Consider the following 23,206-nt stretch of genomic DNA (forward strand, 5'->3'; position numbering starts at 1 on the left):
TTAAGGGTGTTACATGTTAGACTTGTGGTATGTGTTGATTGTCCGATGATTTTAATTGTAATTGGCTTCAATATATTGTGAATTATGATTGATATTTGGTTATAACCTTTCGTAGCTTATATTTGAATGAGATTAATGATGTATGCTTATAAATGAAGTGTGAGAACAATTAGGTTGTAACTCCTAATTAGATGTGATAAATGAAGAATATGCATGATATATGAATATGCATGAATGATGGTGATGTATATGTATAATGTATGAATTATGCATGTTTTTATGAAGAAGTGTTTAAGTACCATTTACTTACACTTGTATATTTTGAGTATGTTGTCTAACTCTCTTTTATGTGTTATGTGCTGGACCGTTGGGGGTCCAGATTTACAGGTTTTGTGGTATTCGATGTCGAGTCGTTGGTGAAGCTCTGCTCTGATTGTGACACGGGGAAAAAGGGTTGTATTTAGACTATAGAGTCTTTATAACTTTTGATATTTATTTGTAAAACTGTATCTTTCGATAAAGAAGATTATTTTGTATAAACACTATTTTTACTAATTAATTACATTAGTATTATTTTGGTAGAGGAGTGTAATACTCGAACCGATATTCAATAAATAAAATGTGATTTTCCGTTGCGTATTTTGAAAAAGATTTTACTAAGGTAGAAATATATAAATAATGGGTTTGGGTGTTACATTTCACACATGATAACATAACAAGAATAATTTCATTAACGATTGAAATAAATTCTGAGTTCCCTCGCCGTTTGGTACGAATAGCATCAACCAACACTTGAGAGTCACTTTCAAATTGGACGCTTTCAAAACCTCTACTCTTAGCTTCATTCATAGCTTGCAATAATGCCCATGTTTCACCCTCCTCTGTTGATAAAGTCAGTTGCTTCCACTACGTAATTCCAGCCATAAACTCACCAGAATTATTACGAAAACAAGCACCCATCGCGGTCCTACCTGCATTGACAAAAAATGCTGCATCTACATTGCACTTTAACCATCCTATACGAGGCTTTTCCCATCGATTGGTGCTGACAAGCGGAACATCAGGATCATCATTACTTCGCAACTTATGGACCGCAACCCACTCGTTCCAATGATCAAACGCAGCCCGGCCAATTTGGTTTGGACTTCTAACATTATCATTCCAAATTTTATCATTCCGGTTATGCCATATACTCCATAACAGCGTAGCCACTCTACCTATAGTAGCGTAATCCTTATTCCGACACAAGGCGAACACTCTTTCTGCCGCACTCCCTTGCTGACAAGCTGCAGAACCCAAGACAGATGACAGTCCAGCTGCTTGCCAACTGGATTGAGCAGAAACGCAGGTGAAAAAAGCGTGTACATCATCTTCTACCTCATCTTCACATAATGGACAATGAGCATCACAATCAACATAACGTTCTAATAACTGACACCTCGTTGGAATACATCCCCTACATAATCGCCACATAATATGGCGCGCTTTATGCGGAGCATGCGTCTTTTCTTATTAGTTTAAAGACTCGTGCATTCGCACGGGAACATATATTTCTACTTATGCATTAATACGGGGTGACTTTTTTTATAATTTTTATTTAGATCTATATTTTTACTCGTATATTAATACGAAGAGCTATTTATTTTACAATTTTCACGGAATCTATATTTTTAATCATATATTAATAGGGAGATTATTTTTTAAATTTTAACGGGAACCTATATTTTTGCTATTAATACGAGATTTTTTTTTTGTTATTTATATTATTGTATATATTTATACTCATATATTACAAACATTTTTTTTTTTGGTAATTCATATCCACCTCAAAACTTTTTTATGAAACCTCAAAGTCTTTTTCATATATCCAATGCATAAATTTTTTTTCATCAACTTTATAATTCGTTTAGTGGAGAACAGGGGCGTCTCCGAGTTTTATGAGGCTCTGTGCAAAATATAAAAGTGGCCCCTTAATAAAAATAAAAATAAAAAAATTATCGATTTAAATTGCATATAATATAAAAAAAAATTCTTGTAAACATATAAATTATCAATATTAAATCTTACATTAAATTAAATGGAACAAGAAATACAAAATAATTATCTTTGAATATAACGTCAAAAAGGAACATCATAATCTAAGATTTAATTTTATGCAAAGATTAAAATGGACTAGAACTATATTTACGAGTATAGATAACTAATATATTGATACTCATGATATTTATGAACATTAACAATATATAACTATTATTTTAGGGCCTAAAAATTAATCTATTAATATACATCTGATATTTTATAGGTATAAATAATATATAAGTAATATTATAGGACCTCAAAATTTTGAGTTGAGGCCCTCAAAATTTTGAGGCCCTTCGCACATGCATGCGAGCCGCCTCTGGAGAATAATAGAAACAACAAATATAATACATTTTTAATATTTGATATAAAAAAAAAAGAACAATAGGAATTTATCCTAATAAAATCTATGCACTATATATATATATATATATATATATATATATATATATATATATATATATATATATATATATATATATATATATATATATATATATATATATATATAGGGGTTTTCTAACTTAGACCCTAGTTAGGTCTAAGTTAGCAAGGTGCACCTTTTCAATTGGACCAAAATACCCATTCTTTTTAATTAATTAACCAAAATACCCATTAGTAGACGCAGATCCAGTGTCGCGCGCGTACCGAAGGACCATGGTTACAGACCGTTGATTTCCATCAGACAGCCAAGATCTGATCTCATCAAGACTGTCTGATCAATCAGACAGCCCAGATCATCCTGATCCATCAGATTCCAGCGCCTGCGCCACACTGGATTACAACCTGGAGAGAGAAAAATTTGCTTTTTAAAAGTAGGACACGTGTCACACAATGGTTGGCTGGGCGTGATTTTTGTTCATTTAATACTTTGAACTCAATTATTTCGTTGTAAATTAATTTTTTATTTTTTTATTTTTATACCAAAATTCATAATTTTTTTTTGTCTACAAATAGAGACTTGGTTCGTTTGATTTGGACACCGAAAAAAAAATGCAATTTTTCATTACCTTAATCTCATTTTTTGTCTACTAAATACGTTACTTGTGTGTACAATTTAACACGCACCACTCAACCAACTCACTGAAACCATTATACCAGGAAAATAGTAGATAATATTCTGGAACTTTTGGTATATTTTATGAAATTTTTGGAGACCTGAAACTATTTTTAGTTAATTAAATGAGATAAAACGGTAATTAAAAACTAATGTTTGCTTCTGAAACCATTTTACTGGTAGAATGGTTGCACATAGTTGTATTCTGAAACCATTTTACTGGTAGAATGGTTTCAATGAGTAATTTATTAATTGTGTTTGCTTCTGAAACCATTTATCTGGTACAATGGTTTCAGAGAGTTGTAATCTGAAACCATTTTGCTGGTAGAATGGTTTCAGTAAGTTGATTATTAGTTATTTGCTTCTGAAACCATTTAGCTTGTAGAATGGTTGCACATAGTTGTATTCTGAAACCATTTTACTGGTAGAATGGTTTCAGTGAGTAACTTATTAATTGTGTTTGCTTCTGAAACCATTTATCTGGTACAATGGTTTCAGAGAGTTGTAATCTGAAACCATTTTGCTGGTAGGATGGTTTCAGTGAGTTGATGTAAGGTAGTGAAAAATGAGATTAAGGTAGTGAAAAATTGGGTTTTTTTTTCTGTGTCCAAATCAAACGAACCAAGTCTCTATTTGTAGAGAAAAAAAAATTATGAATTTTGGTATAAAAAAAAAAAAAAAATTAATTTACAACGAAATAATTGAGTTCAAAGTATTAAATGGAAAAAAATCACGCCCAGCCAATCAGACAGCGACACGTGTCCTGCTTTTAAAAAGTAGATTCTTCTCTCCAGGCTGTAATCCAGTGTGGTGCACGCGCTGGAATCTGATGGATTCGGATGATCTGGGCTGTCTGATTGATCAGACAGTCTTGATGAGATCAGATCTTGGCTGTCTGATGGAAATTAACGGCCTGTAACCATGGTACTGCGGTACGCGCGCGACACTGGATCCGCGTCCATTGATGGTAATTTGGTTAATTAATTAAAAAGAATGGGTATTTTGGTCCAATTGAAAAGGTGCACCTTGCTAACTTAGACCTAACTAGGGTCTAAGTTAGAAAACCCCTATATATATATATATAATGACACTACTTTTATTTATTTCCTTTCCTAACTAGTTCAAAGACCCGTGCGAATGCACGGGTCTATTGAGTTTACTTCGATATTTAAGTTTATCATTATCTTAACGTAAAAAATTTATTTAGAATAAAATATTGTTAAATATAAGTGAAATTATTGTGTTATTTTTTGTAAAACTTATTTATCCAATTGTTTATGTTTCAATGACAAATATTGGTCCGTATATATTTTTTAATCGAAAATTAGAATTTTTATTAGGTCTCGTATATATTTGATGGTCCCGTATATATTTTTTTGTAAAATATTTATGGGAAATGCTAACTAGTGCCCCAGGGGCACTAGTTAAGTAGCTAAATAAGGTATGAATGTATTGGATATTGTGTAATCTACTTTTTATAAGTATAAAAAATGTTTTTTTTTCAATGAAAAAATTACTCCTTTTGGTATCCTTAACTAGTGCCCCGGGGCACTGGTTAGCATGACCCAATATTTTATTATTATTAATAGTTAGTAGTACACTTGGTAGTAATATTATTTATTTTATTTTTGATGAAAAATATTGTTTTGTTTCTTTTTTTTAATATAGTTATTGTTTTGTTTCTTTTTTAATATTATTTATTTTATTTTTGATGAAAAAAAGAAGCTTGAGTCGCTCCTATACAAGTCATTGGTGCTAAATTGATTTCGTAGTCATATTAGAATCACATATAAGTATGAGTAGGGATGTCAATTTGCATCCGTCAGAGCGGATATCCATGAGGATTGCCCCGTTTTTAATTTGTTCTTGGTTTGAATTTTGGAAGATGAAGATTTTATCTTTCTAGGTTTTGAATGATGAAGATACGGATGAAGTTGAACTTTGATTTTCTAGGTTTTCAATATGTTTTTTATTTTCAATTTATTTTTCTTATAAAAAATGAACATGTAATTAATTAGTCTACGTGGCTTTGATTAAATTAATCCAAAATAAAAAAAAAAGGAAACTTGAGTAGCTCCTAGACAAGCCATTGGTGCTAAATTGATTTTGTAGTCATATTAGAATCACGTATAAGTATGAGTAGGGATGTCAATTTGTACCCGTTTGGAGCTCTGAAAACAAGGATTTTTTCTCGTGGGGACGGGGGTGGAGGCAAAAATTCTCCCACGGATACTTTGAGAGGGGATCGAGGAAGGCGCAACCGTCCTCGCGAATTCTCCGAATCTGTTCATTCATACTGATTCGGGGGTCAGTTATGGCATCAAGTGGTTTCAGACTTCCAGCCCCCTTCCGATCGCAGTTGCTGGGGATCGAATCACATTCCTCCCTACCATGTTCAGTGTCAATCACCACCGAACCAACTAACGATTGATTATTCAACAAGAAAAAAATTTAGTCACTAAACAACTTCAAAATAATATTGGCATCCACATACTTTGATTGATTACTTAATTCTTTCGTAAGCATTGTTATCGCGGATTCCTCTCAAATTTACCCCAACAGAATGCATGATCAATTTTTTTCTCAATAATCATCTTAATTTCTCTATACCTAATAAACATCTTATATTCATAAAAAAAAATATAAACATTCATAAAAAAAATAAAAATAATCATCTTATTATTTTCAATACTCTCTTCCCTTGTACTCTTTTGTTAACCAAACACGGTGTTAGTCGAGGTATTTTTTTCTTTTCTTGAGCAAGAAGTTGTGACAGCATATCCAACCTAGTAAAATAAATTATTTTTACTGTTTTACTATTTTGCTAGTAATTATCTAATTGTAGTGGATGCTTCTAGATACCATGAGCTGTCACCTTATCATCTTTGGATCCTTTTTTGTTTGTTGACAACCATATGATTCCTTGTTTCAATCTAACGGTATTGAGTGATTAATCTTTGTGATCACCTTGCCTATACAAGCCTTTATGGCTAATGAATAATATAACTTTCAACAACATTATCTTCTTCTTATCTATACTTTCACACTATTTTATTTGAATCCTTTACTCCACCGAGTTCCATTCAACAATTGGAATTCCTGGGTTTAGAATTGATATTAACAGTTTTTCCCTAATATCCAAATTCCCTGTTACAATTGGTATCATCCTTGACCTGGGCCATGTCTAGTCCATCGCAAACCCTAGAGTATCTGGAAAAAAGGTTGAATGAGCAGCTTCAACAAATCAACCTCCAACGCACTACTGACATGGATGAAATTCGTTCCCTGCTGCGCGCTCAAGTTGAACAGATCGCTCAAAATTCCAACGGCCGTCATGGCGCCGCTGCTCGCAATGGAACTTCAAATACCTACGCTACTCGTATATCTAAGGTTGAATTTCCTCGGTTCGACGGCAAGAATGTTCGGGACTGGCTCTATAAATGTGACCAGTTTTTTCTTCTTGATGAAACCCCAGCTACTTCCATGGTCAGATTGGCTTCCATTCATCTTGATGGGTTAGCCCTACAATGGCATCTGAACTATATGCGACAAAAGTTTGATATTTACCCTTCTTGGACTCAATATGTCACCGATGTTACAATGCGATTCGGAGATGCTTTTGAGGATCCCTTGGCAACACTGCTACAAATCCAACACACCGGTAAAGTGAAGGATTACATCGACCAGTTTGAGTTGGCTTTAACACAGGTAAACTTAATACCCGAGCATTCCTTGAGCATGTTTTTAGCTGGCTTGAATCATAACACCCAAATGCATGTTAGAATGTTTAATCCAACTTCTATTGCTCATGCTGCTAACCTAGCCAAATTACATGAATCCGGTAATGAAACTATGGCCAAACCCTCCTCTAAATACTCATATACCTACCCTAAAACACCACCAATCTTACCTAAACCCATCACTCCTCAAAATACTCCCCCTTCAAACACACAAACACCATCCTCTCCACATAAGCCTAACACCACAAACCGTTTCCAGACCATGCGTAACACACGCTCTTATTCGGCTGAGGAAATGGCAGACCGTCGTGCTAAGGGCTTATGCATGTTTTGTGATGAACCCTTCACCCCTGGCCATCAACTCAAACACCGTCGATCCCAGCTCTTAGTCATGGAGTTGGAGGATGACGAACCTGTGCTAGACGAGCTTACACATGTCGTCACACAAGACATTCCGGATTCTAGCACCATTGTGTCCCACACCATTGACAAGCCCCAAATGTCCTTACAAGCTTTATCTGGCATGACAAATTATCAAACCATGAGAATTTCTGCCCTTCACAATAAAAACATCTTACAAATCCTCATTGACAGTGGAAGTACCCATAATTTCCTTGACCTTGAAATGGCAAAGAAACTCGGTTGTAAGCTTGAACCTATTCCACCACTTCAGATCACCGACGGTGGTGGCCACACATTGGAGGCACCGTTCATTTGTAAGTCCTTCAGTTGGGTTATGCAGCAAACAAAATTCCAAGCGGATGTAATTGTGTTACCTTTGGTCTGTTGTGACCTTATCTTAGGTATTCAATGGTTGAAAACACTTGGTCCTATTGTGTGAGATTTCGAGAAATTACAAATGGAATTTTCTCAACAGGGTAGAAAATTTGTGCTACGTGGGGCTAAAACATCATCTTTGAAAGAGGTTAACAACAAGTCTTTCTCTCAAGTAGTGAAAACTGGTGTTGAAATGTGTTTCTTGTCTTTGGCTGAAAATGCGGCTCACTTATTTATGCCTACTTGTAATTTGTTTGAAACTTCTGATCCTGCAACGCCTCTTGCTTCTCGTTTGGAGCACTTACTCCAACAGTTTGATGACATCTTTGCGGAGCCTACCACTTTACCACCTCTTAGACATGGGTTTGATCATAAAATTCCCATCAAAGAGGGTACTGATGCATTCAACCTTAGGCCTTATAGATATTCTACAGTCCAAAAGAATATCATTGACAAATTGGTTGAGGACATGTTCACTCAAGGAATCATTCAACACAGTAACAGTCCTTATGCTTCTCCTACTGTGTTAGTAAGGAAAAAAGATGGTTCTTGGCGTCTATGTGTGGATTTTCGTCGTCTCAACAGCTGCACAATCAAAGATAGGTTCCCTATCCCCTTGATTGAAGATCTTATGGATGAACTTGGGGGTGCTTCTATTTTTTCCAAGTTAGATATGAGATCCGGTTATCACCAATTGAGGATGGCAAAAGGGGACGAACACAAAACGGCCTTTAAAACTCATAACGGCCATTTTGAGTACTTGGTAATGCCGTTCGGATTAACGAATGCCCCTGCTTCATTTCAAGCTCTCATGAATCATATTTTCAAGCCGTTTCTTAGGAAGTTTGTTATCGTCTTTTTTGATGACATTTTGATATATAGCAGCTCTATGGATCAACATGTTTCTCATTTGGCTCAAGTCTTTCTTACTATTAGAGAACACATGTTGTACTTAAACAAAACCAAGTGTCAATTTGCTGCCACAAAGGTTGAATACTTAGGACATTTTTTGTCGGCGCAAGGCGTTTCCACTGACCCTGCCAAAATTTCTGCTGTTAAAGATTGGCCACTGCCCAAGAATTTGAAGCAATTAAGAGGATTTCTTGGACTTGCAGGTTACTACCGACGTTTCGTGAAGGACTTTGGAAAAATCTCTCAACCCTTGACAGATATGTTGAAAAAAGATAATTTCCATTGGAATGATTTGGCAAAACATGCATTCAGCAACTTGAAACAATCACTCATTACTGCCCCTGTCTTGCAACTTCCAGATTTTACAAAAAAATTCATTGTGGAAACTGATGCATCTGGAAAGGGTATTGGGGCTGTTTTGATGCAAAACAAACACCCCATTGCATTTATAAGCAAGTCTTTAGGACCAAGGCAGCAAGCCATGTCGGTATATGAGAGGGAGTTGCTTGCAATAATATATGCTGTGCAGAAATGGGGAGCTTACCTGTCACATGCTCCTTTTATTATCAAAACGGACCAAAAGAGCATCAAACACATACTTGAGCAGAAATTGAACACACCATTCCAACAAGCTTGGGTATCCAAACTCATGGGATTTGAATTTGAGATTCAATACAAAGAGGGGACAACAAACTTGGCTGCTGATGCACTCTCTCGAAAGGAAGGAGCTGAGTTATTACTATTGGCAATTGATGCTGCCTCACCTGATTTAATGACAAAAATTAGGGACTCTTGGTCTAAGGATCCAACATTAGCTAGGATTGTGACTGACTTGAAATCCAATACTTCCTCTCACCCAAAATTCACCTGGATCCGAAATGAACTCAGACGGAAGGGCAAACTAGTGATTGGTGCTGATGTATCTCTAAAGAATACCATTCTTGGGTGGTTGCACAGTTCGGCAGCAGGTGGACACTCTGGCAGGGATTCAACTGGTGCTCGAATTAAATCTCTATTTTTTTGGAAGGGGATGATGAAAGACATTCAAAATTTTATCAGAAATTGTTCCATTTGTCAAACCTGCAAGTATGATCAAGCTACATCACCAGGGTCATTGCAACCATTACCCATTCCCTCTCTCATTTGGGTAGATATCAGTATGGATTTTATTGAAGGCTTACCAATGTCCGCTGGTAAGCAAGTTATTTTTGTGGTGGTGGATCGCCTAAGCAAATATGCTCACTTTATGTCACTTGCTCATCCTTATACCGCTGCGGATGTGGCTCAAGTTTTCTTAGACAATGTGTTTAAATTGCATGGCATGCCTAATACAATTACTAGTGATAGGGATCCGATTTTTTTAAGTCAGTTTTGGAATGACTTATTCACTCTTCAAGGGGTTGCTCTGAACAAATCCACTGCTTACCATCCTCAGTCTGATGGCCAGACTGAGATAGTCAACAAAGGGCTAGAAACTTATCTCCGTTGTATGTGTTATGAGAAGCCACACACTTGGTCCAAGTGGCTTTCACTCGCTGAATGGTGGTATAACACCAATTTTCATTCTGCCATCCACTCCACCCCTTTTGAAATTGTGTACGGACAACCACCACCGATCCATTTACCTTACTTACCAGGAGAATCTCCAGTGCCAGCAGTTGATAGGACTCTTTCTGCTCGTGAAGAGGCTATACAGCTCCTTAAATTCCATCTCCTAAGAGCCCAAAACAGAATGCTGCAAGCAAATCAGCATCGCAGCCACCGACATTTTGAGATAAATGATTTTGTTTTCCTCAAATTGCAGCCATACCGACAGATGTCTTTGAAACCACATCGAGCTCACAAACTCCTTCCCAAATATTATGGACCATTCAAAGTAATTGATAAAGTGGGGCAAGTTGCTTACAAACTCGAGTTGCCTGCAGATGCTGCCATTCACATTTGAAGAAATGCACCAACCCTTCCACCATTACTAATCCGCTTATTCCTACCTTCATTACGGATATTCCGACTCGCATCCCTGAAATGATTCTTGACAGGAAAATGGTTAAGCGGGGATCACAAGCTGCTACCAAGGTCTTGGTGCAATGGAAGGACACTCCACCAGACATGGCTACATGGGAATTCTACTATGACTTGTTGAAGAAGTTTCCTAACTTCCACCCTTGAGGTCAAGGGTGCTCTCTAGGGGAGGGTATTGTGACAGCATATCCAACCTAGTAAAATAAATTATTTTTACTGTTTTACTATTTTGCTAGTAATTATCTAATTGTAGTGGATGCTTCTAGATACCATGAGCTGTCACCTTATCAACTTTGGATCCTTTTTTGTTTGTTGACAACCATAGGATTCCTTGTTTCAATCTAACGGTATTGAGTGATTAATCTTTGTGATCACCTTGCCTATACAAGCCTTTATGGCTAATGAATAATATAACTTTCAACAACATTATCTTCTTCTTATCTATACTTTCACACTATTTTATTTGAATCCTTTACTCCACCGAGTTCCATTCAACAATTGGAATTCCTGGGTTTAGAATTGATATTAACGGTTTTTCCCTAATATCCAAATTCCCTGTTACAGAAGTTGAGCTTCAAGAACAAATACACCCACACTCAACTCGTTTCTTCATTCTCTTCACAATCTCTTTCCGTCGATCACCACAAGCACTGTCACACCAAATTACCAAAAAGCCCTCGAGAAAAAGCAATCTGAAACATGAGTAGAGGAAGCGGAGGTGGATACGATCGTTACATCACTATTTTCTCCCCCGAGGGTCGTCTCTTTCAAGTCGGCATGTAACTTGTATCACTAATTCACGTCTTTCAACGATGTCGTTTTATTAGGTCAATTGTAGTTTAGTTCTTTTCAATTTTGTTTTTCTTCTTCTAATTTTGTTTAATTAAATTAAATTTACTTAGGTATTGGTTTATTGAGCTAGGTTTGTCATTGTTTTTATCTGTTTATTTCAATTTTTTGGATTGCGCTTGATAAATTTAATTTATTTTTTATTTTTGAAACTGCCTAGGTTAGTAGTTAGGAATTAGTATTGTTACTTTTTTGTTGTGGGTGAGAATCGAACCCCTGATGTTAATCTGTGCTGTTAAAGCCGAATTTAAACAAATTGTTATAAGATAAGCTATTTCGTATAGGATTTCGCTTGTTTTGATTGAGTGTGTAGTTTGTTAGGCTGTATTGTTCTGAGTTAGGGTTTTTGAATGTGTTAAACAGAGTATGCTTTCAAGGCTGTTAAGTCTGCTGGTAATACCTCGATTGGCGTAAGAGGAAAAGATTCGGTTTGTGTGGTTACTCAGAAAAAGGTTCCGGTGAGTAGAATAATTTGACTGTTAGGTTTTTTCTTTTAATGGTATGAGTATTTTAGCTGACCCGTCAGGTGGTAATGTTGAATGTAGGACAAGCTGTTGGACCAGACAAGTGTTACACATCTCTTTCCCATCACAAAGTATCTTGGTTTACTGGCCACTGGCATCACGGGTATGTTCATCATTGCATCTATATCTTTGTTTTAGATTTGTGAAATTGATTTAACACATTTTTCGGTCCTGTCACCCTGTGTATGTATGTTCTTTACTGCAACTGTTCATCATTACTGGTGTGAAAATTGATCCAGAAGAGTTTGAAATCAACACAAGTGACATTCAAAAGGGAGTTAATGGCGTGGGGGCTGTTTTGAGTCATCATCAAGGGCTGAGTTTAATTACTTGGCTATTTCAATCATTTTTCATCAATTAAGACAAATAAAATTCAGGCATTTAAAAGCCTATCCAGAGTGGTTACACAAGGAGCATAAAAGGACAATCAAAGTTACGAATTAAAGCACTCTAATTCGTATCATTAGTGGTATCAGAGCACGGCTCTGATTCCTTGTTACGTGACAACAATGGATTTCGACAGCGATGATTTCATGGACAGATTGCGTGAAGCCTTAAGGAACGTCGATTTGAGAGATGAACGATGGAGGCCTAGAAGGGGTGAACCACGTCCAAACGTGGATGAGTTCAAAATCACCGAACTACCTGAATTCAATGGTAGTGCAGACCCGGAGGTTTATTTAGAATGGGAGCGCAAGATTGATAGAATGTTTGACTTCAAGGATCTTGATGATGAGAAGCGTTGCAAATATGCTATTCTGAAACTTGGCAAAAGTGCATCGTTGTGGTATGAGGGATTGAAGACTAGAAGAACACGAGATGGGAAGGAGAAAATCCGCTCTTGGCAGTCCTTGAAGAGGAAGTTGCGCAAAAGATATGTACCATCAAACCACCGACTGAATTTGTATAAGAAGATTTCAGATTTGGTGCAAGGCAAAATGAGTGTCACTGAGTACATTGATGAGTTTGAGAACCTATGCCTAATGGGTGAAGTGGAGGAAAATGAAGAGCAAAGAATGAGCCGTTTCCTTCGTGGGCTGAATAAGAACATAGCCTTTGCTGTGGAGCTATGTAATTACACGGATTTCAACACTTTGTGCACCTTGTGCTTGAAGATTGAAAATCAAAACAAGAGTAGATATAATGCTGGGAGTTCAAGTGGTTGGTCCAAGGGAGGTGTGTCGGGTAGTGCAAATCCAGCCCCTAGCACTAAACCAATGGTGAATCAACCAAAACAAAGTGATCCTACTCCTAAACAACCCATTGCCACGGCCAAGGAGACTAACCTGTCAAAGGTTAGGTGTTTTAAGTGTCAAGGCTTTGGACACTTTTCTAGAGCTTGTCCTAATCAACGAGTTGTGACCCTCCGAGAAGCAATTAGCATGCGTGATGAGTTGGTTAAGGAAGAGGAAGAATCTGGTGGTTCATTTGGTGGCAATATTGAAAGTGATGGAGTTGAAATTGTTGAAGATGATGATGATGAGGTAGAAGTATATGGACCTCCCATATATGATACTTTGATGCTCAGAACTTTGCAAGCTAAGGCTGTACCCGTGGAAGGAGATCAAATCTTCTACACTAAGTGTCAAGTGAAGGATAAGTGGTGCAGTGTCATTGTGGATGGAGGTAGTTGTACCAATGCAGCTTCAACTGAAATAGTGTCTAAATTAGGATTGCTCACAACAAAACATCCTAAGCCTTATGCACTACATTGGTTGGACAATGGAAGTAGCATAAATGTCACAAGGCAGACGCGTGTGGGATTGACCATGGGGTCTTATGTTGATGAAATCTTGTGTGATGTGGTGCCTATGATTGCAAGTCACATACTTTTGGGACGCCCTTGGCAATTTGATAGGGATGTGACGCATAGAGGCAGGTCCAATGAGCATGAATTGAACTTCAATGGCAAGAGAATTGTGTTGAAACCAATGGCATCAAATGAAGTCCGTTCCATGATTACAAAAAGAGGTAAAAAGCCTAGCCTCGCTATGTTTGCTACTGAAAATGAAGTGAAGGATGCTATTGATAATGGTGAATTAGTCTACATGTTGGTTGCAAAGAATGCTAAACAAGATAATGTAGAGACACCTCTTAAACAACAATTGGAGGCTGTCTTGGGTGAGTATGAAGATGTGTTTCCAATTGAACTACCAATTGGTTTGCCACCTATCCGTGGGATTGAGCATCAAATTGATCTAATTCCGGGAGCCCCATTACCAAACAAGGCTGCCTATAGGTGTAATCCAGAGGAGACAAAGGAGTTGCAACGACAAATTGAAGAATTGATAAGCATGGGTTATGTGCGTGAATCAATGAGCCCATGTGCTGTCCCGGCATTGTTGGTTCCTAAGAAGGATGGTTCATGGAGAATGTGTATCGATAGTAGGGCGGTGAACAACATAACCATCAAATATCGTTTTCCCATTCCAAGACTAGATGATATGCTTGATGAGTTACATGGGTCGGTTATCTTTTCAAAAATCGATCTAAAGAGTGGATATCACCAAATCAGAATGCGTGAAGGTGATGAATGGAAGACGGCATTCAAGACTAAGCATGGTCTATATGAATGGCTAGTTATGCCATTTGGGCTCACAAATGCACCTAGCACCTTTATGAGGCTCATGAACGAAGTACTCAAGCCTTTTTTGGGTAAGTTTGTTGTTGTTTATCTTGATGACATATTGGTGTATAGCAAGTCTATTGAGGAGCATTTCACTCATTTGAAACAAATCTTTGAGACCCTAAGAGCACAAAAACTCTATGGGAAGAAGGAAAAGTGTGATTTCTTGGTTGAAAGTGTGGTGTTTCTTGGATATGTGGTGTCTAAAGATGGAGTATCAGTTGATCAAACAAAGGTGGATGCTATCAAGACTTGGCCGAGCCCTACAACAGTTTCGGAGGTGAGATCTTTCCTTGGTCTTGCATCATTTTATCGGCGCTTTATCCAGAATTTTAGCACTATAGCAAGTCCCATGACCGAATGTTTGAAGAAGGGTGCGTTTGTGTGGAATGAGCAAGCACAAAAGGCTTTTGAATTGATTAAGTTAAAGCTTTGTGAAGCTCCTGTTTTAGCTTTACTCGACTTCACTCAACCATTTGAAGTTGAATGTGATGCTAGTGGAGTTGGCATTGGGGCTGTTTTGATACAAAACAAAAGGCCTATAGCTTATTTCTCGGAGAAACTGGGGGGAGCCAGATTGAACTATTGCACCTATGACAAAGAGTTCTATGCCATTGTGAGAGCTCTTGATTATTGGAGTCATTATTTGCGTTCTAATCACTTTATATTGCATTCAGATCATGAGTCTTTGAAGTATATCAATGGGCAACAAAAGTTGAGTCCAAGGCATGCCAAATGGGTGGAATTTCTTCAATCTTTTAATTTCTCTTCAAAATACAAGGATGGTAAGAGTAATGTGGTGGCTGATGCACTTTCAAGGAGGTATGCTTTAATTTCAATTCTTGAAACTCGCTTACTTGGTTTTGAGACTTTGAAAGATTATTATAAAGAGGATGTGGATTTTGGTGAAATATACTCTAATTGTGAAAATGGAGCATTTGGAAAGTACATAGTGCAGGGTGGATTTTTGTTCAAGGAGAATCGGCTTTGCATCCCAAGGCATTCAATTCGTGAGTTACTAGTTCGTGAAGCTCATGGTGGAGGTTTGGCTGGTCATTTTGGCATTACAAAGACCTTGGAGATTTTAAAAGAACACTTTCATTGGCCAAAGATGTTAGGAGATGTGCAAAAAGTCATTAGCAAGTGTGTTACTTGTCATATGGCAAAGAGTTCTTTCAAACCCGGGGCATATACTCCATTACCAACACCTAGTGGTCCTTGGATGGATGTGAGCATGGATTTCATTGTGGCTTTGCCCCGTACACAGCGAGGTAAAGATGCTATTATGGTTGTTGTTGATAGGTTTTCAAAGATGGCACACTTTGTAGCTTGTCACAAAACAGATGATGCTAGTAATGTTGCTGATTTGTACTTTCGTGAGATTGTACGTTTACATGGAGTTCCTAAAACTATTGTTTCCGATCGTGATTCAAAGTTTTTGAGTTATTTTTGGAACACATTATGGAGGAAATTGGGTACTAAGTTGCTGTTTAGTACTTCCCATCACCCTCAAACCGATGGACAAACCGAGGTGACTAATAGAACTCTTGGTACTTTGCTGCGTGGTTTGGTTAGTAAGACTCAAAAGGATTGGGACTTGAAGCTAGCTCATGCTGAATTTGCCTACAACCGGTCCCCTACATATGCTACTAATCATTCTCCTTTTGAAGTTGTTTATGGTGTGAATCCTTACTTGCCATTGGATTTGATAACTATGCCAAAAGAGGAATTAGTTCATCCAGATGCCGAGGCCAAACTCAAATCAATGATCAAGCTGCATAAGCAAGTGCAAGAAAGAATCAAGGCGGTAAATGAAGTCTACAAGCAAAGGTCCAAGAATAAGAAGCCTAAGTTGTTCAATGAAGGTGATCTTGTGTGGGTCCATTTGAGAAAAGAAAGATTCCCAAGCAAGAGAAAGAATAAACTCATGCCTAGAGCTGATGGTCCTTTCAAAGTTATATCAAAGATCAATGACAATGCATACAAGATTGAGTTGCCCGGAGAATATGGAGTACATGCTACTTTCAATATTGGAGATCTCTCACCATATTTAGATGATGATGGTATTCAAGAATTGAGGTCAATTCCTTTCAAAGGAGGAGGGGATGGTTGTGAAAATTGATCCAGAAGAGTTTGAAATCAACACAAGTGACATTCAAAAGGGAGTTAATGGCGTGGGGGCTGTTTTGAGTCATCATCAAGGGCTGAGAGTAATTACTTGGCTATTTCAATCATTTTTCATCAATTAAGACAAATAAAATTCAGCCATTTAAAAGCCTATCCAGAGTGGTTACACAAGGAGCATAAAAGGACAATCAAAGCCTTAAATGGCGTGTGGCTAGTTATAGAGAAGGAGTTACAATAGCTGATTTCATAAATGTCATTTTTATTACTAGTTTAATTGCATTTTATGTTGCATTTTTATTTGTGTTGTAATTTGGCTATGCATTTTCGGCCATATAAGCCATGTATGATCATTTTTGAATCATTCAATAAACAAGAACAATTTCAGTCAAATTAGAATTTGTGTCTACATTTTCACCTGATTATTTGCAAGTGTCACCTTGAAAATAGTCCGATTAGCTCAATTGGTGTTGAGTGCTAATCTCTTTGTTAGGCTATTGGTGTAGTTTAACATTGCCTATCCCTTGCTGTTTTCACTAAAACAAAAGAAACAAATACCCAAAACACTTAATAGAATTCGACTAATAAGGGTGGTACCTAGTACCTTCGTTATTGGTTGTTTGCTTCCGCTATCCTTACGAATTAAAGCACTCTAATTCGTATCAATTACTTTGTTCTAGATTTGTGAAATTGATTTAACACATTTATATTAAAATCAGAAATTTGTAAGTACTCACTTTCTCTCATTCATCATTCTTTTATATTAATTTAATTTATTTAATTAAGATCATAATGGTGAGTTAGATGATGAAAATTTGTGCCACATCAGATAAAATGACACTGTATTTGCAGAGACCAAATATATATTTTGAACTAAAATATTTCTATTTCCCACTCCTTTTCAGCTGATGCCAGGACACTAGTTCAACAAGCAAGAAATGAAGCAGCTGAGTATCGCTTTAGATATGGATATGAGATGCCTGTGGATGTGCTGTCTAAATGGTAGGTGGTTCAGCTTTTAACATTATGCATGCATGTGCTGCTATATTACTAGACTCTAGCTGCTTATGGCTCTCTTTCATGTCTTCCTTTAAAACTCATTATCTTAGAAAAAAGAGCAGAAGAATGAGTAGAAAATAAATAATTATTGCGAGATATCCTTGATACTATCATTATACAAAGGATTGAATAGTGAATACTAACCCTTAATTATAGGTCTATAAGACTTCTAACCCTAAATAAAAAGGAAAATCAAGAAACAAATAATGATAATAACTAGCAATATGGAATCTAATTCTAGAAGATAATTTAAAAAATTTAAGATTAGAAATTGATACTAGGAGATAAACTAACATAATAACAAAGATATTATGAGATATTTCATATGTTCTAAATAGTTTTACAATTTGTTTATAATTTTTTTTTTGTATCTGAAGTTTGTAACCTTATATGTTGACAGGATTGCAGACAAATCACAAGTCTATACTCAACATGCTTCTATGAGACCACTTGGAGTAGGTATGTGTTTATTTTCCTTTGAAGTGTTCACTGATGAACAACTTTCACCTTGTTTGAAGGTTAAATACTTAATTTTATATGATATTAACTCAATTACTTATTGTCATTATTGATGTCATTTTCTCATTCTGTGATTTTAATCTATTGCGGTGCAAAGTTTCTATGGTATTGGGTATTGATGACGAATATGGGCCCCAACTTTACAAATGTGACCCTGCTGGTCATTACTTTGGTTACAAGGTACGTAGAAGATCATTTCTTACTTTGATTTTAGATTATTTGAGTTGTTTAATAGGAGAAGATGCAAAACTTGTTCGTAGTAATTTCAATTCCATAAATGTTTCTGATTTTTTATTCTTTATTAAATTCGGCTCTTCTAAAATGAGCACTTATTTAAGAGGGTAAAGTATTTCTTTATGAACAAATTGACTGTTGTAATTTAAACACAGCCATTATTTGTGATGTCAATGATTGATGTTTTTAATCAACAGTTGAGATTCACTCTCACTTTAAAGGAGCTTGGTTCTTCATCAATCTATTTCAATATTTTATGTATCGAAAGCTATCAAGTATAGACTGTAGTTATAAATTAATAGAGGAGGGGATTGACAAAAACTAAAGCAAGATGTTCTTTGTGAAAGTTGTGTATGAGTCTATTCTTCTTTTATTCTATTATTATTATTATAAAGCACCCTAAAATTCTTCTTGGTGCTTACTAACATGATTATCGATGAGAAAGTAAGGAATTAAGTTATCATCCTAAAATACTATCTATATGTATAATTGTTATGACAACAACGCTCTACCTCTACGTATCTAGACCGAGAAGAAGGGATTTTATTAGGTAATAGTGGTGAAAAGGGACTACGTAAATGAAGAGAGGAAATATTGTTTATCTTTAATTAGAAAGGAATGTTGCTATTAGAGATTGTATAGTGCCCGGTGGTAGACGATGGATACAGTTAGGCAATCTAATATCTTGTCATTTTAAAATTATTTTAGTAGCCTTGACTTATCATAAGTAGGTGATAAATTTGATTTAATAATTATCATCATAACATGGATACCAAGTTTTGGTGTAGCCAGTTTTTCATCCAATTTGTCCTTTATTTTTACTATTTTACCTATACCTTTATATAAAAGGGATACTAAGTTTTGGTATAGTCATTTTTTTCTTTCAACTTTATGGTTCATTTAAAGTATTTTATTTATACTTTTGTCTTTTTTTACCCAATCAAACAACTGAGCTTTTTTACAAGTAACTGCATAAATTTTTTAACTTCCGTTTATTTATTTTTTTGAAAAATTGTAACTTCCAGTATTTACCACTTAGAACTTGAAAGAAGGACATCAACAATGTTAGATGGTTAGTCATAATCATAGTTTTTGGAGAGAGGAGAAAAAAATAATAACAGGGAAAGGAAAAAAAACAAGGGAAAAGAAGAGAGGAAGAATAAGATTTCTTTAGTGGGATTTAACTCCTAGTTTTATCGACAGACTTTTACTGAAATTGAGTAGGTCTTCCTATCTATAGATTTGATTGATTCTTTATTCAGTGGGTTTTGGTTTTGCCTATCCAATTTCTATTCTTCTCTTTTATAATTAATTTTTGGTGTGTTGCAGATGATAGGTAATGTTTGAGTGCCAACATAGTTGGGTTTCTTGCATTACAATGATGCTTCTGCATGCCATTTTTCCATTAAAAAACATGTTGTTTTCTTACTTTCTTTATCACTTTACGTGCCAATGATCGATTACCAATTACCATAACTATATGCACTTGCACTCAGAACTTGTCTATTTTTCTAAAATTCTATTATGTACTTAGGCCGCAAGTGCTGGATTGAAAGACCAAGAGGCCATCAATTTCTTGGAAAAGAGGATGAAGAATGACCCTTCGTTTACCTATGCGGAGACAGTTCAGGTAATATTTTTGCTTTGTTCAATTTTTCCCCACTCCCATTTTGCAAGCCAAATTTTGTTTGAAAGGTTAAATTGATGAACAATACTGTTATGTTACTCTATTGCCTCGCTTGAGAGATTTATTGTCTTTCACTCAACTTTATTTTTGGTCTAAAAGGGGAGTCTACTATGTTATTGGATTATATGAATACTCCATATTATTTTGTTGGTTACTACTTATTCCCGCTGCTAATCAAGTATCCTATAATAGGCTTTTCCTTGTTTGGTCTAGACTTATCTGCAGATATGTACTATAGTAACTAAGTGAAAGATAGCCAGTTAGTTACAGTTATTCAATGCGGTGGTTACTTATAGTTAGAGTCTTTATCTATAGGAGAGATTCTACTCTTTGTAAAGTTCTGATTACAAAGTTATAGTTTCATATTAGTTTTCTTTTTACTCTTCACCATATTCAAAATATGGTACCTAGAGTCTGATTTGGTTTCAAAAGGCCTCAGATATTTTTTATCTCCACTTCCTCTTTCACCACATTCAATAGTGACAAGTGCTGCAATTCATGTTCTGCTTCTTGATTTGGGATCACTGATGGATTCTTCTACTACAGTAACACCCTTGCTGGAAGCTTTGGTTACACTCACACACACTATTTCATTAACAATCAATTTCTTTATCATAATTTCTTCCTTTTCTGGAAACTCTTATAAATTTTCTCGATAACTATTTACTATGCTATTATAATATATTCTACCATTATGATTATTAATCTGCATTACAATTATTTGAAAAAAATATGGGATGTATGTGGATGGTGAAGATTGGCCATATTTAGTAAAAGGCGAGAAGTTGGCAAAACATACTGAAATGTGATGCAAGCGATCTTGTTGTTAGATCGTTTGCTTACCGAGGGAGTAATGTTGATATTTATTGTATTTCTGAGTGCTAAATCTGTCAGATAATGTAGTAAAACCAAACCTCCGATATTCATTGGATCTTTCAGGGTTTTGCTAAAAGCAATATTGTCATTGAAGACAGTACAAACTTATTGTAAATATATATTGTTTATAAATTTTGTTAAACAGTCATCTGAATACGCTTTTAAGGTTCTAATTCTACGATTTCCATGCTTTTTTTATTCAGACTGCCATTTCTGCCTTGCAATCAGTTCTTCAAGAGGATTTTAAGGCCACTGAGATTGAGGTAAAATTTAGTAAAACCTTTTTTTTCCCTATTAAGGATTTCATTCTTGTTTTCTCCTTGAAGGTGCCAAAACATTACCTTGCCTTTAATTTTGAAGATTATATGTAACTGTACTCGTATTGTTGTCATCTAACAATTAGGCCTGGAGTTTTGTCTTCCTGTCCAGTATTTTCCATTTAAAACCCTCTTTTCAGCATTATATAATAATATATCGTTATCTTTTCTCGCTTTTCTTTTCATGTCACTCAACTCAAGCTAGAATAGTTATTTTACTATCATGAATCCATTAGTTGACTCTTAATATGATTGAATATATAACAGTCTTTTATCTGATTTCTGTTCCTGTCATATTTCCAGTTTTATAGCTCATGTTTATGTGAGTGATTAATAACCAAAACATATATTGATAATTGATATGTTCTTGGAGCTTTGCATTGTAATATTGGTTGTTCCAGAATATTATTTCGCGATTTTTTGAAACTTCGTGTTTCCTGTGATATAGATCAGATTGATGGCATTTTTGTTCTAAATTTATTGGTCAAGGAATTAATTTTTCTTATTCTTGCTATCCAACAAATACTTTCTCATAATGATTTGATGCAAATGGTGGTATTTTGCGTTTTCTAGGTTGGAGTTGTGCAGATGGATAATCCAGAATTTAGAGTTCTGTCCACCGAGGAAGTTGATGAACACTTGACTTCAATAAGCGAGCGTGATTGAGTTCTCCAGACTTTTTCAGTTTAGATTAATCAATTACCTGTTGTGTGGGATCATTCAATTGATTTTGTTATGATATTTGAATATATCTAGTTGCCAAAAGATGAAGTTGAAGATTATATTTGCTATTATTACAAGTTGGAGCTTAACCATTGTTTGATTCATATGTTGGCAATTACACTCTGCTTGAGTTGAACACATAGACAAGGGTCCGCTAAACCGGAGAAAAACCGCTTTGAACCGGTGAGAACCGGGAAAACTGGTGAACCGGAAAAACCGGCCGGTTCTGTCATATGTTGGCAATTACTACCTATGACAGTCCTATATTTTGATTTGTTCCTTCATTCTATTAGTTTTTGGACAAACTCTTAAGTAAATGAATTCCCACAATCGATCCTATTTTTTTTCTCTTTATGTGTGACACACTCTGAGCAAATGAAATGATAAAGACAAACTCTAGACACAGAAAAATGGAAGTTGAAAAAGTAAGAGAGATGGATGCGAACTAGAGATTTAGGGTTGAGTTTTTCTTCTCGCACCCTCGTAGGACATACACATCCCCTGATATTCTCAATTTATCCCTCTTGCTACTTAAGATATCAGTGTGTAACATTGCAAAAATTAAAAAACCACAGTTGACATTCTAGGATGCGAACTAGTTCATCGTATATAAATCAATTTTTTTTGTCCCCTTCATCTTATGAGGTGGTAATACCATGAATTATACTGATAGATTGCATATAGATATATAGTAAAACTATTAGAATTATATTTTTTTTTAAATATCTCTACGTATATTATTAGACTTTTTTTTGGTAAGCAAAGGGGCCTAAACCCAGTATATTATTAGACTTTATTATTATGAAAGATTACTCATAATTATATGAGAATCATTAGGAGTAATTAGGAGTAATCATATGATACAATTGTTGTATATATATGTGAATGGTCAAAGTAATAACAGGCACGACAAATAATTCTTATAAGCTATTACAACTCATATAATTATGAGTAATACTACCCTGTCCCTAATTATTAGATCCTGTTTGACAAAAATGTACTATTCATTTATCTTGTTTTGCATTAAATAAGAAAATGAGTGTATGATTTGCATGATTTGAATTAAACTCGTGTTTAATAT

General features: G+C 35.6%; 1 protein-coding gene across 1 annotated transcript; it reads left to right on the plus strand.

The window, feature by feature from the left end:
- The first annotated feature begins 10,993 nt into the window (after positions 1–10,993).
- Positions 10,994–22,488, plus strand: LOC123920384 (proteasome subunit alpha type-6-like). Its single transcript, XM_045972654.1, has 9 exons — positions 10,994–11,362; positions 11,800–11,894; positions 11,982–12,063; positions 17,616–17,712; positions 18,170–18,228; positions 18,386–18,468; positions 20,057–20,152; positions 21,289–21,348; positions 21,976–22,488. Exons 1-9 carry the CDS (start codon positions 11,287–11,289, stop codon positions 22,066–22,068), a joined length of 741 nt encoding a protein of 246 aa, XP_045828610.1. The 5' UTR covers positions 10,994–11,286; the 3' UTR covers positions 22,069–22,488.
- The last annotated feature ends 718 nt before the right edge of the window (positions 22,489–23,206 follow it).

The sequence above is a fragment of the Trifolium pratense genome, linkage group LG4 (assembly GCF_020283565.1).
Source record: "Trifolium pratense cultivar HEN17-A07 linkage group LG4, ARS_RC_1.1, whole genome shotgun sequence".
Classification (NCBI taxonomy): domain Eukaryota; kingdom Viridiplantae; phylum Streptophyta; class Magnoliopsida; order Fabales; family Fabaceae; genus Trifolium; species Trifolium pratense.

What these genes read in the sequence shown, in the direction of transcription:
- LOC123920384 (XM_045972654.1), top strand. Translation starts at nt 11,287, where the DNA reads ATGAGTAGAGGAAGCGGAGGTGGATACGATCGTTACATCACTATTTTC. An exon ending in GTCATTACTTTGGTTACAAG is followed by an intron (nt 18,469 to 20,056) that starts GTACGTAGAAGA and finishes TTATGTACTTAG; the next exon opens with GCCGCAAGTGCTGGATTGAA. An exon ending in CCTATGCGGAGACAGTTCAG is followed by an intron (nt 20,153 to 21,288) that starts GTAATATTTTTG and finishes TTTTTTATTCAG; the next exon opens with ACTGCCATTTCTGCCTTGCA.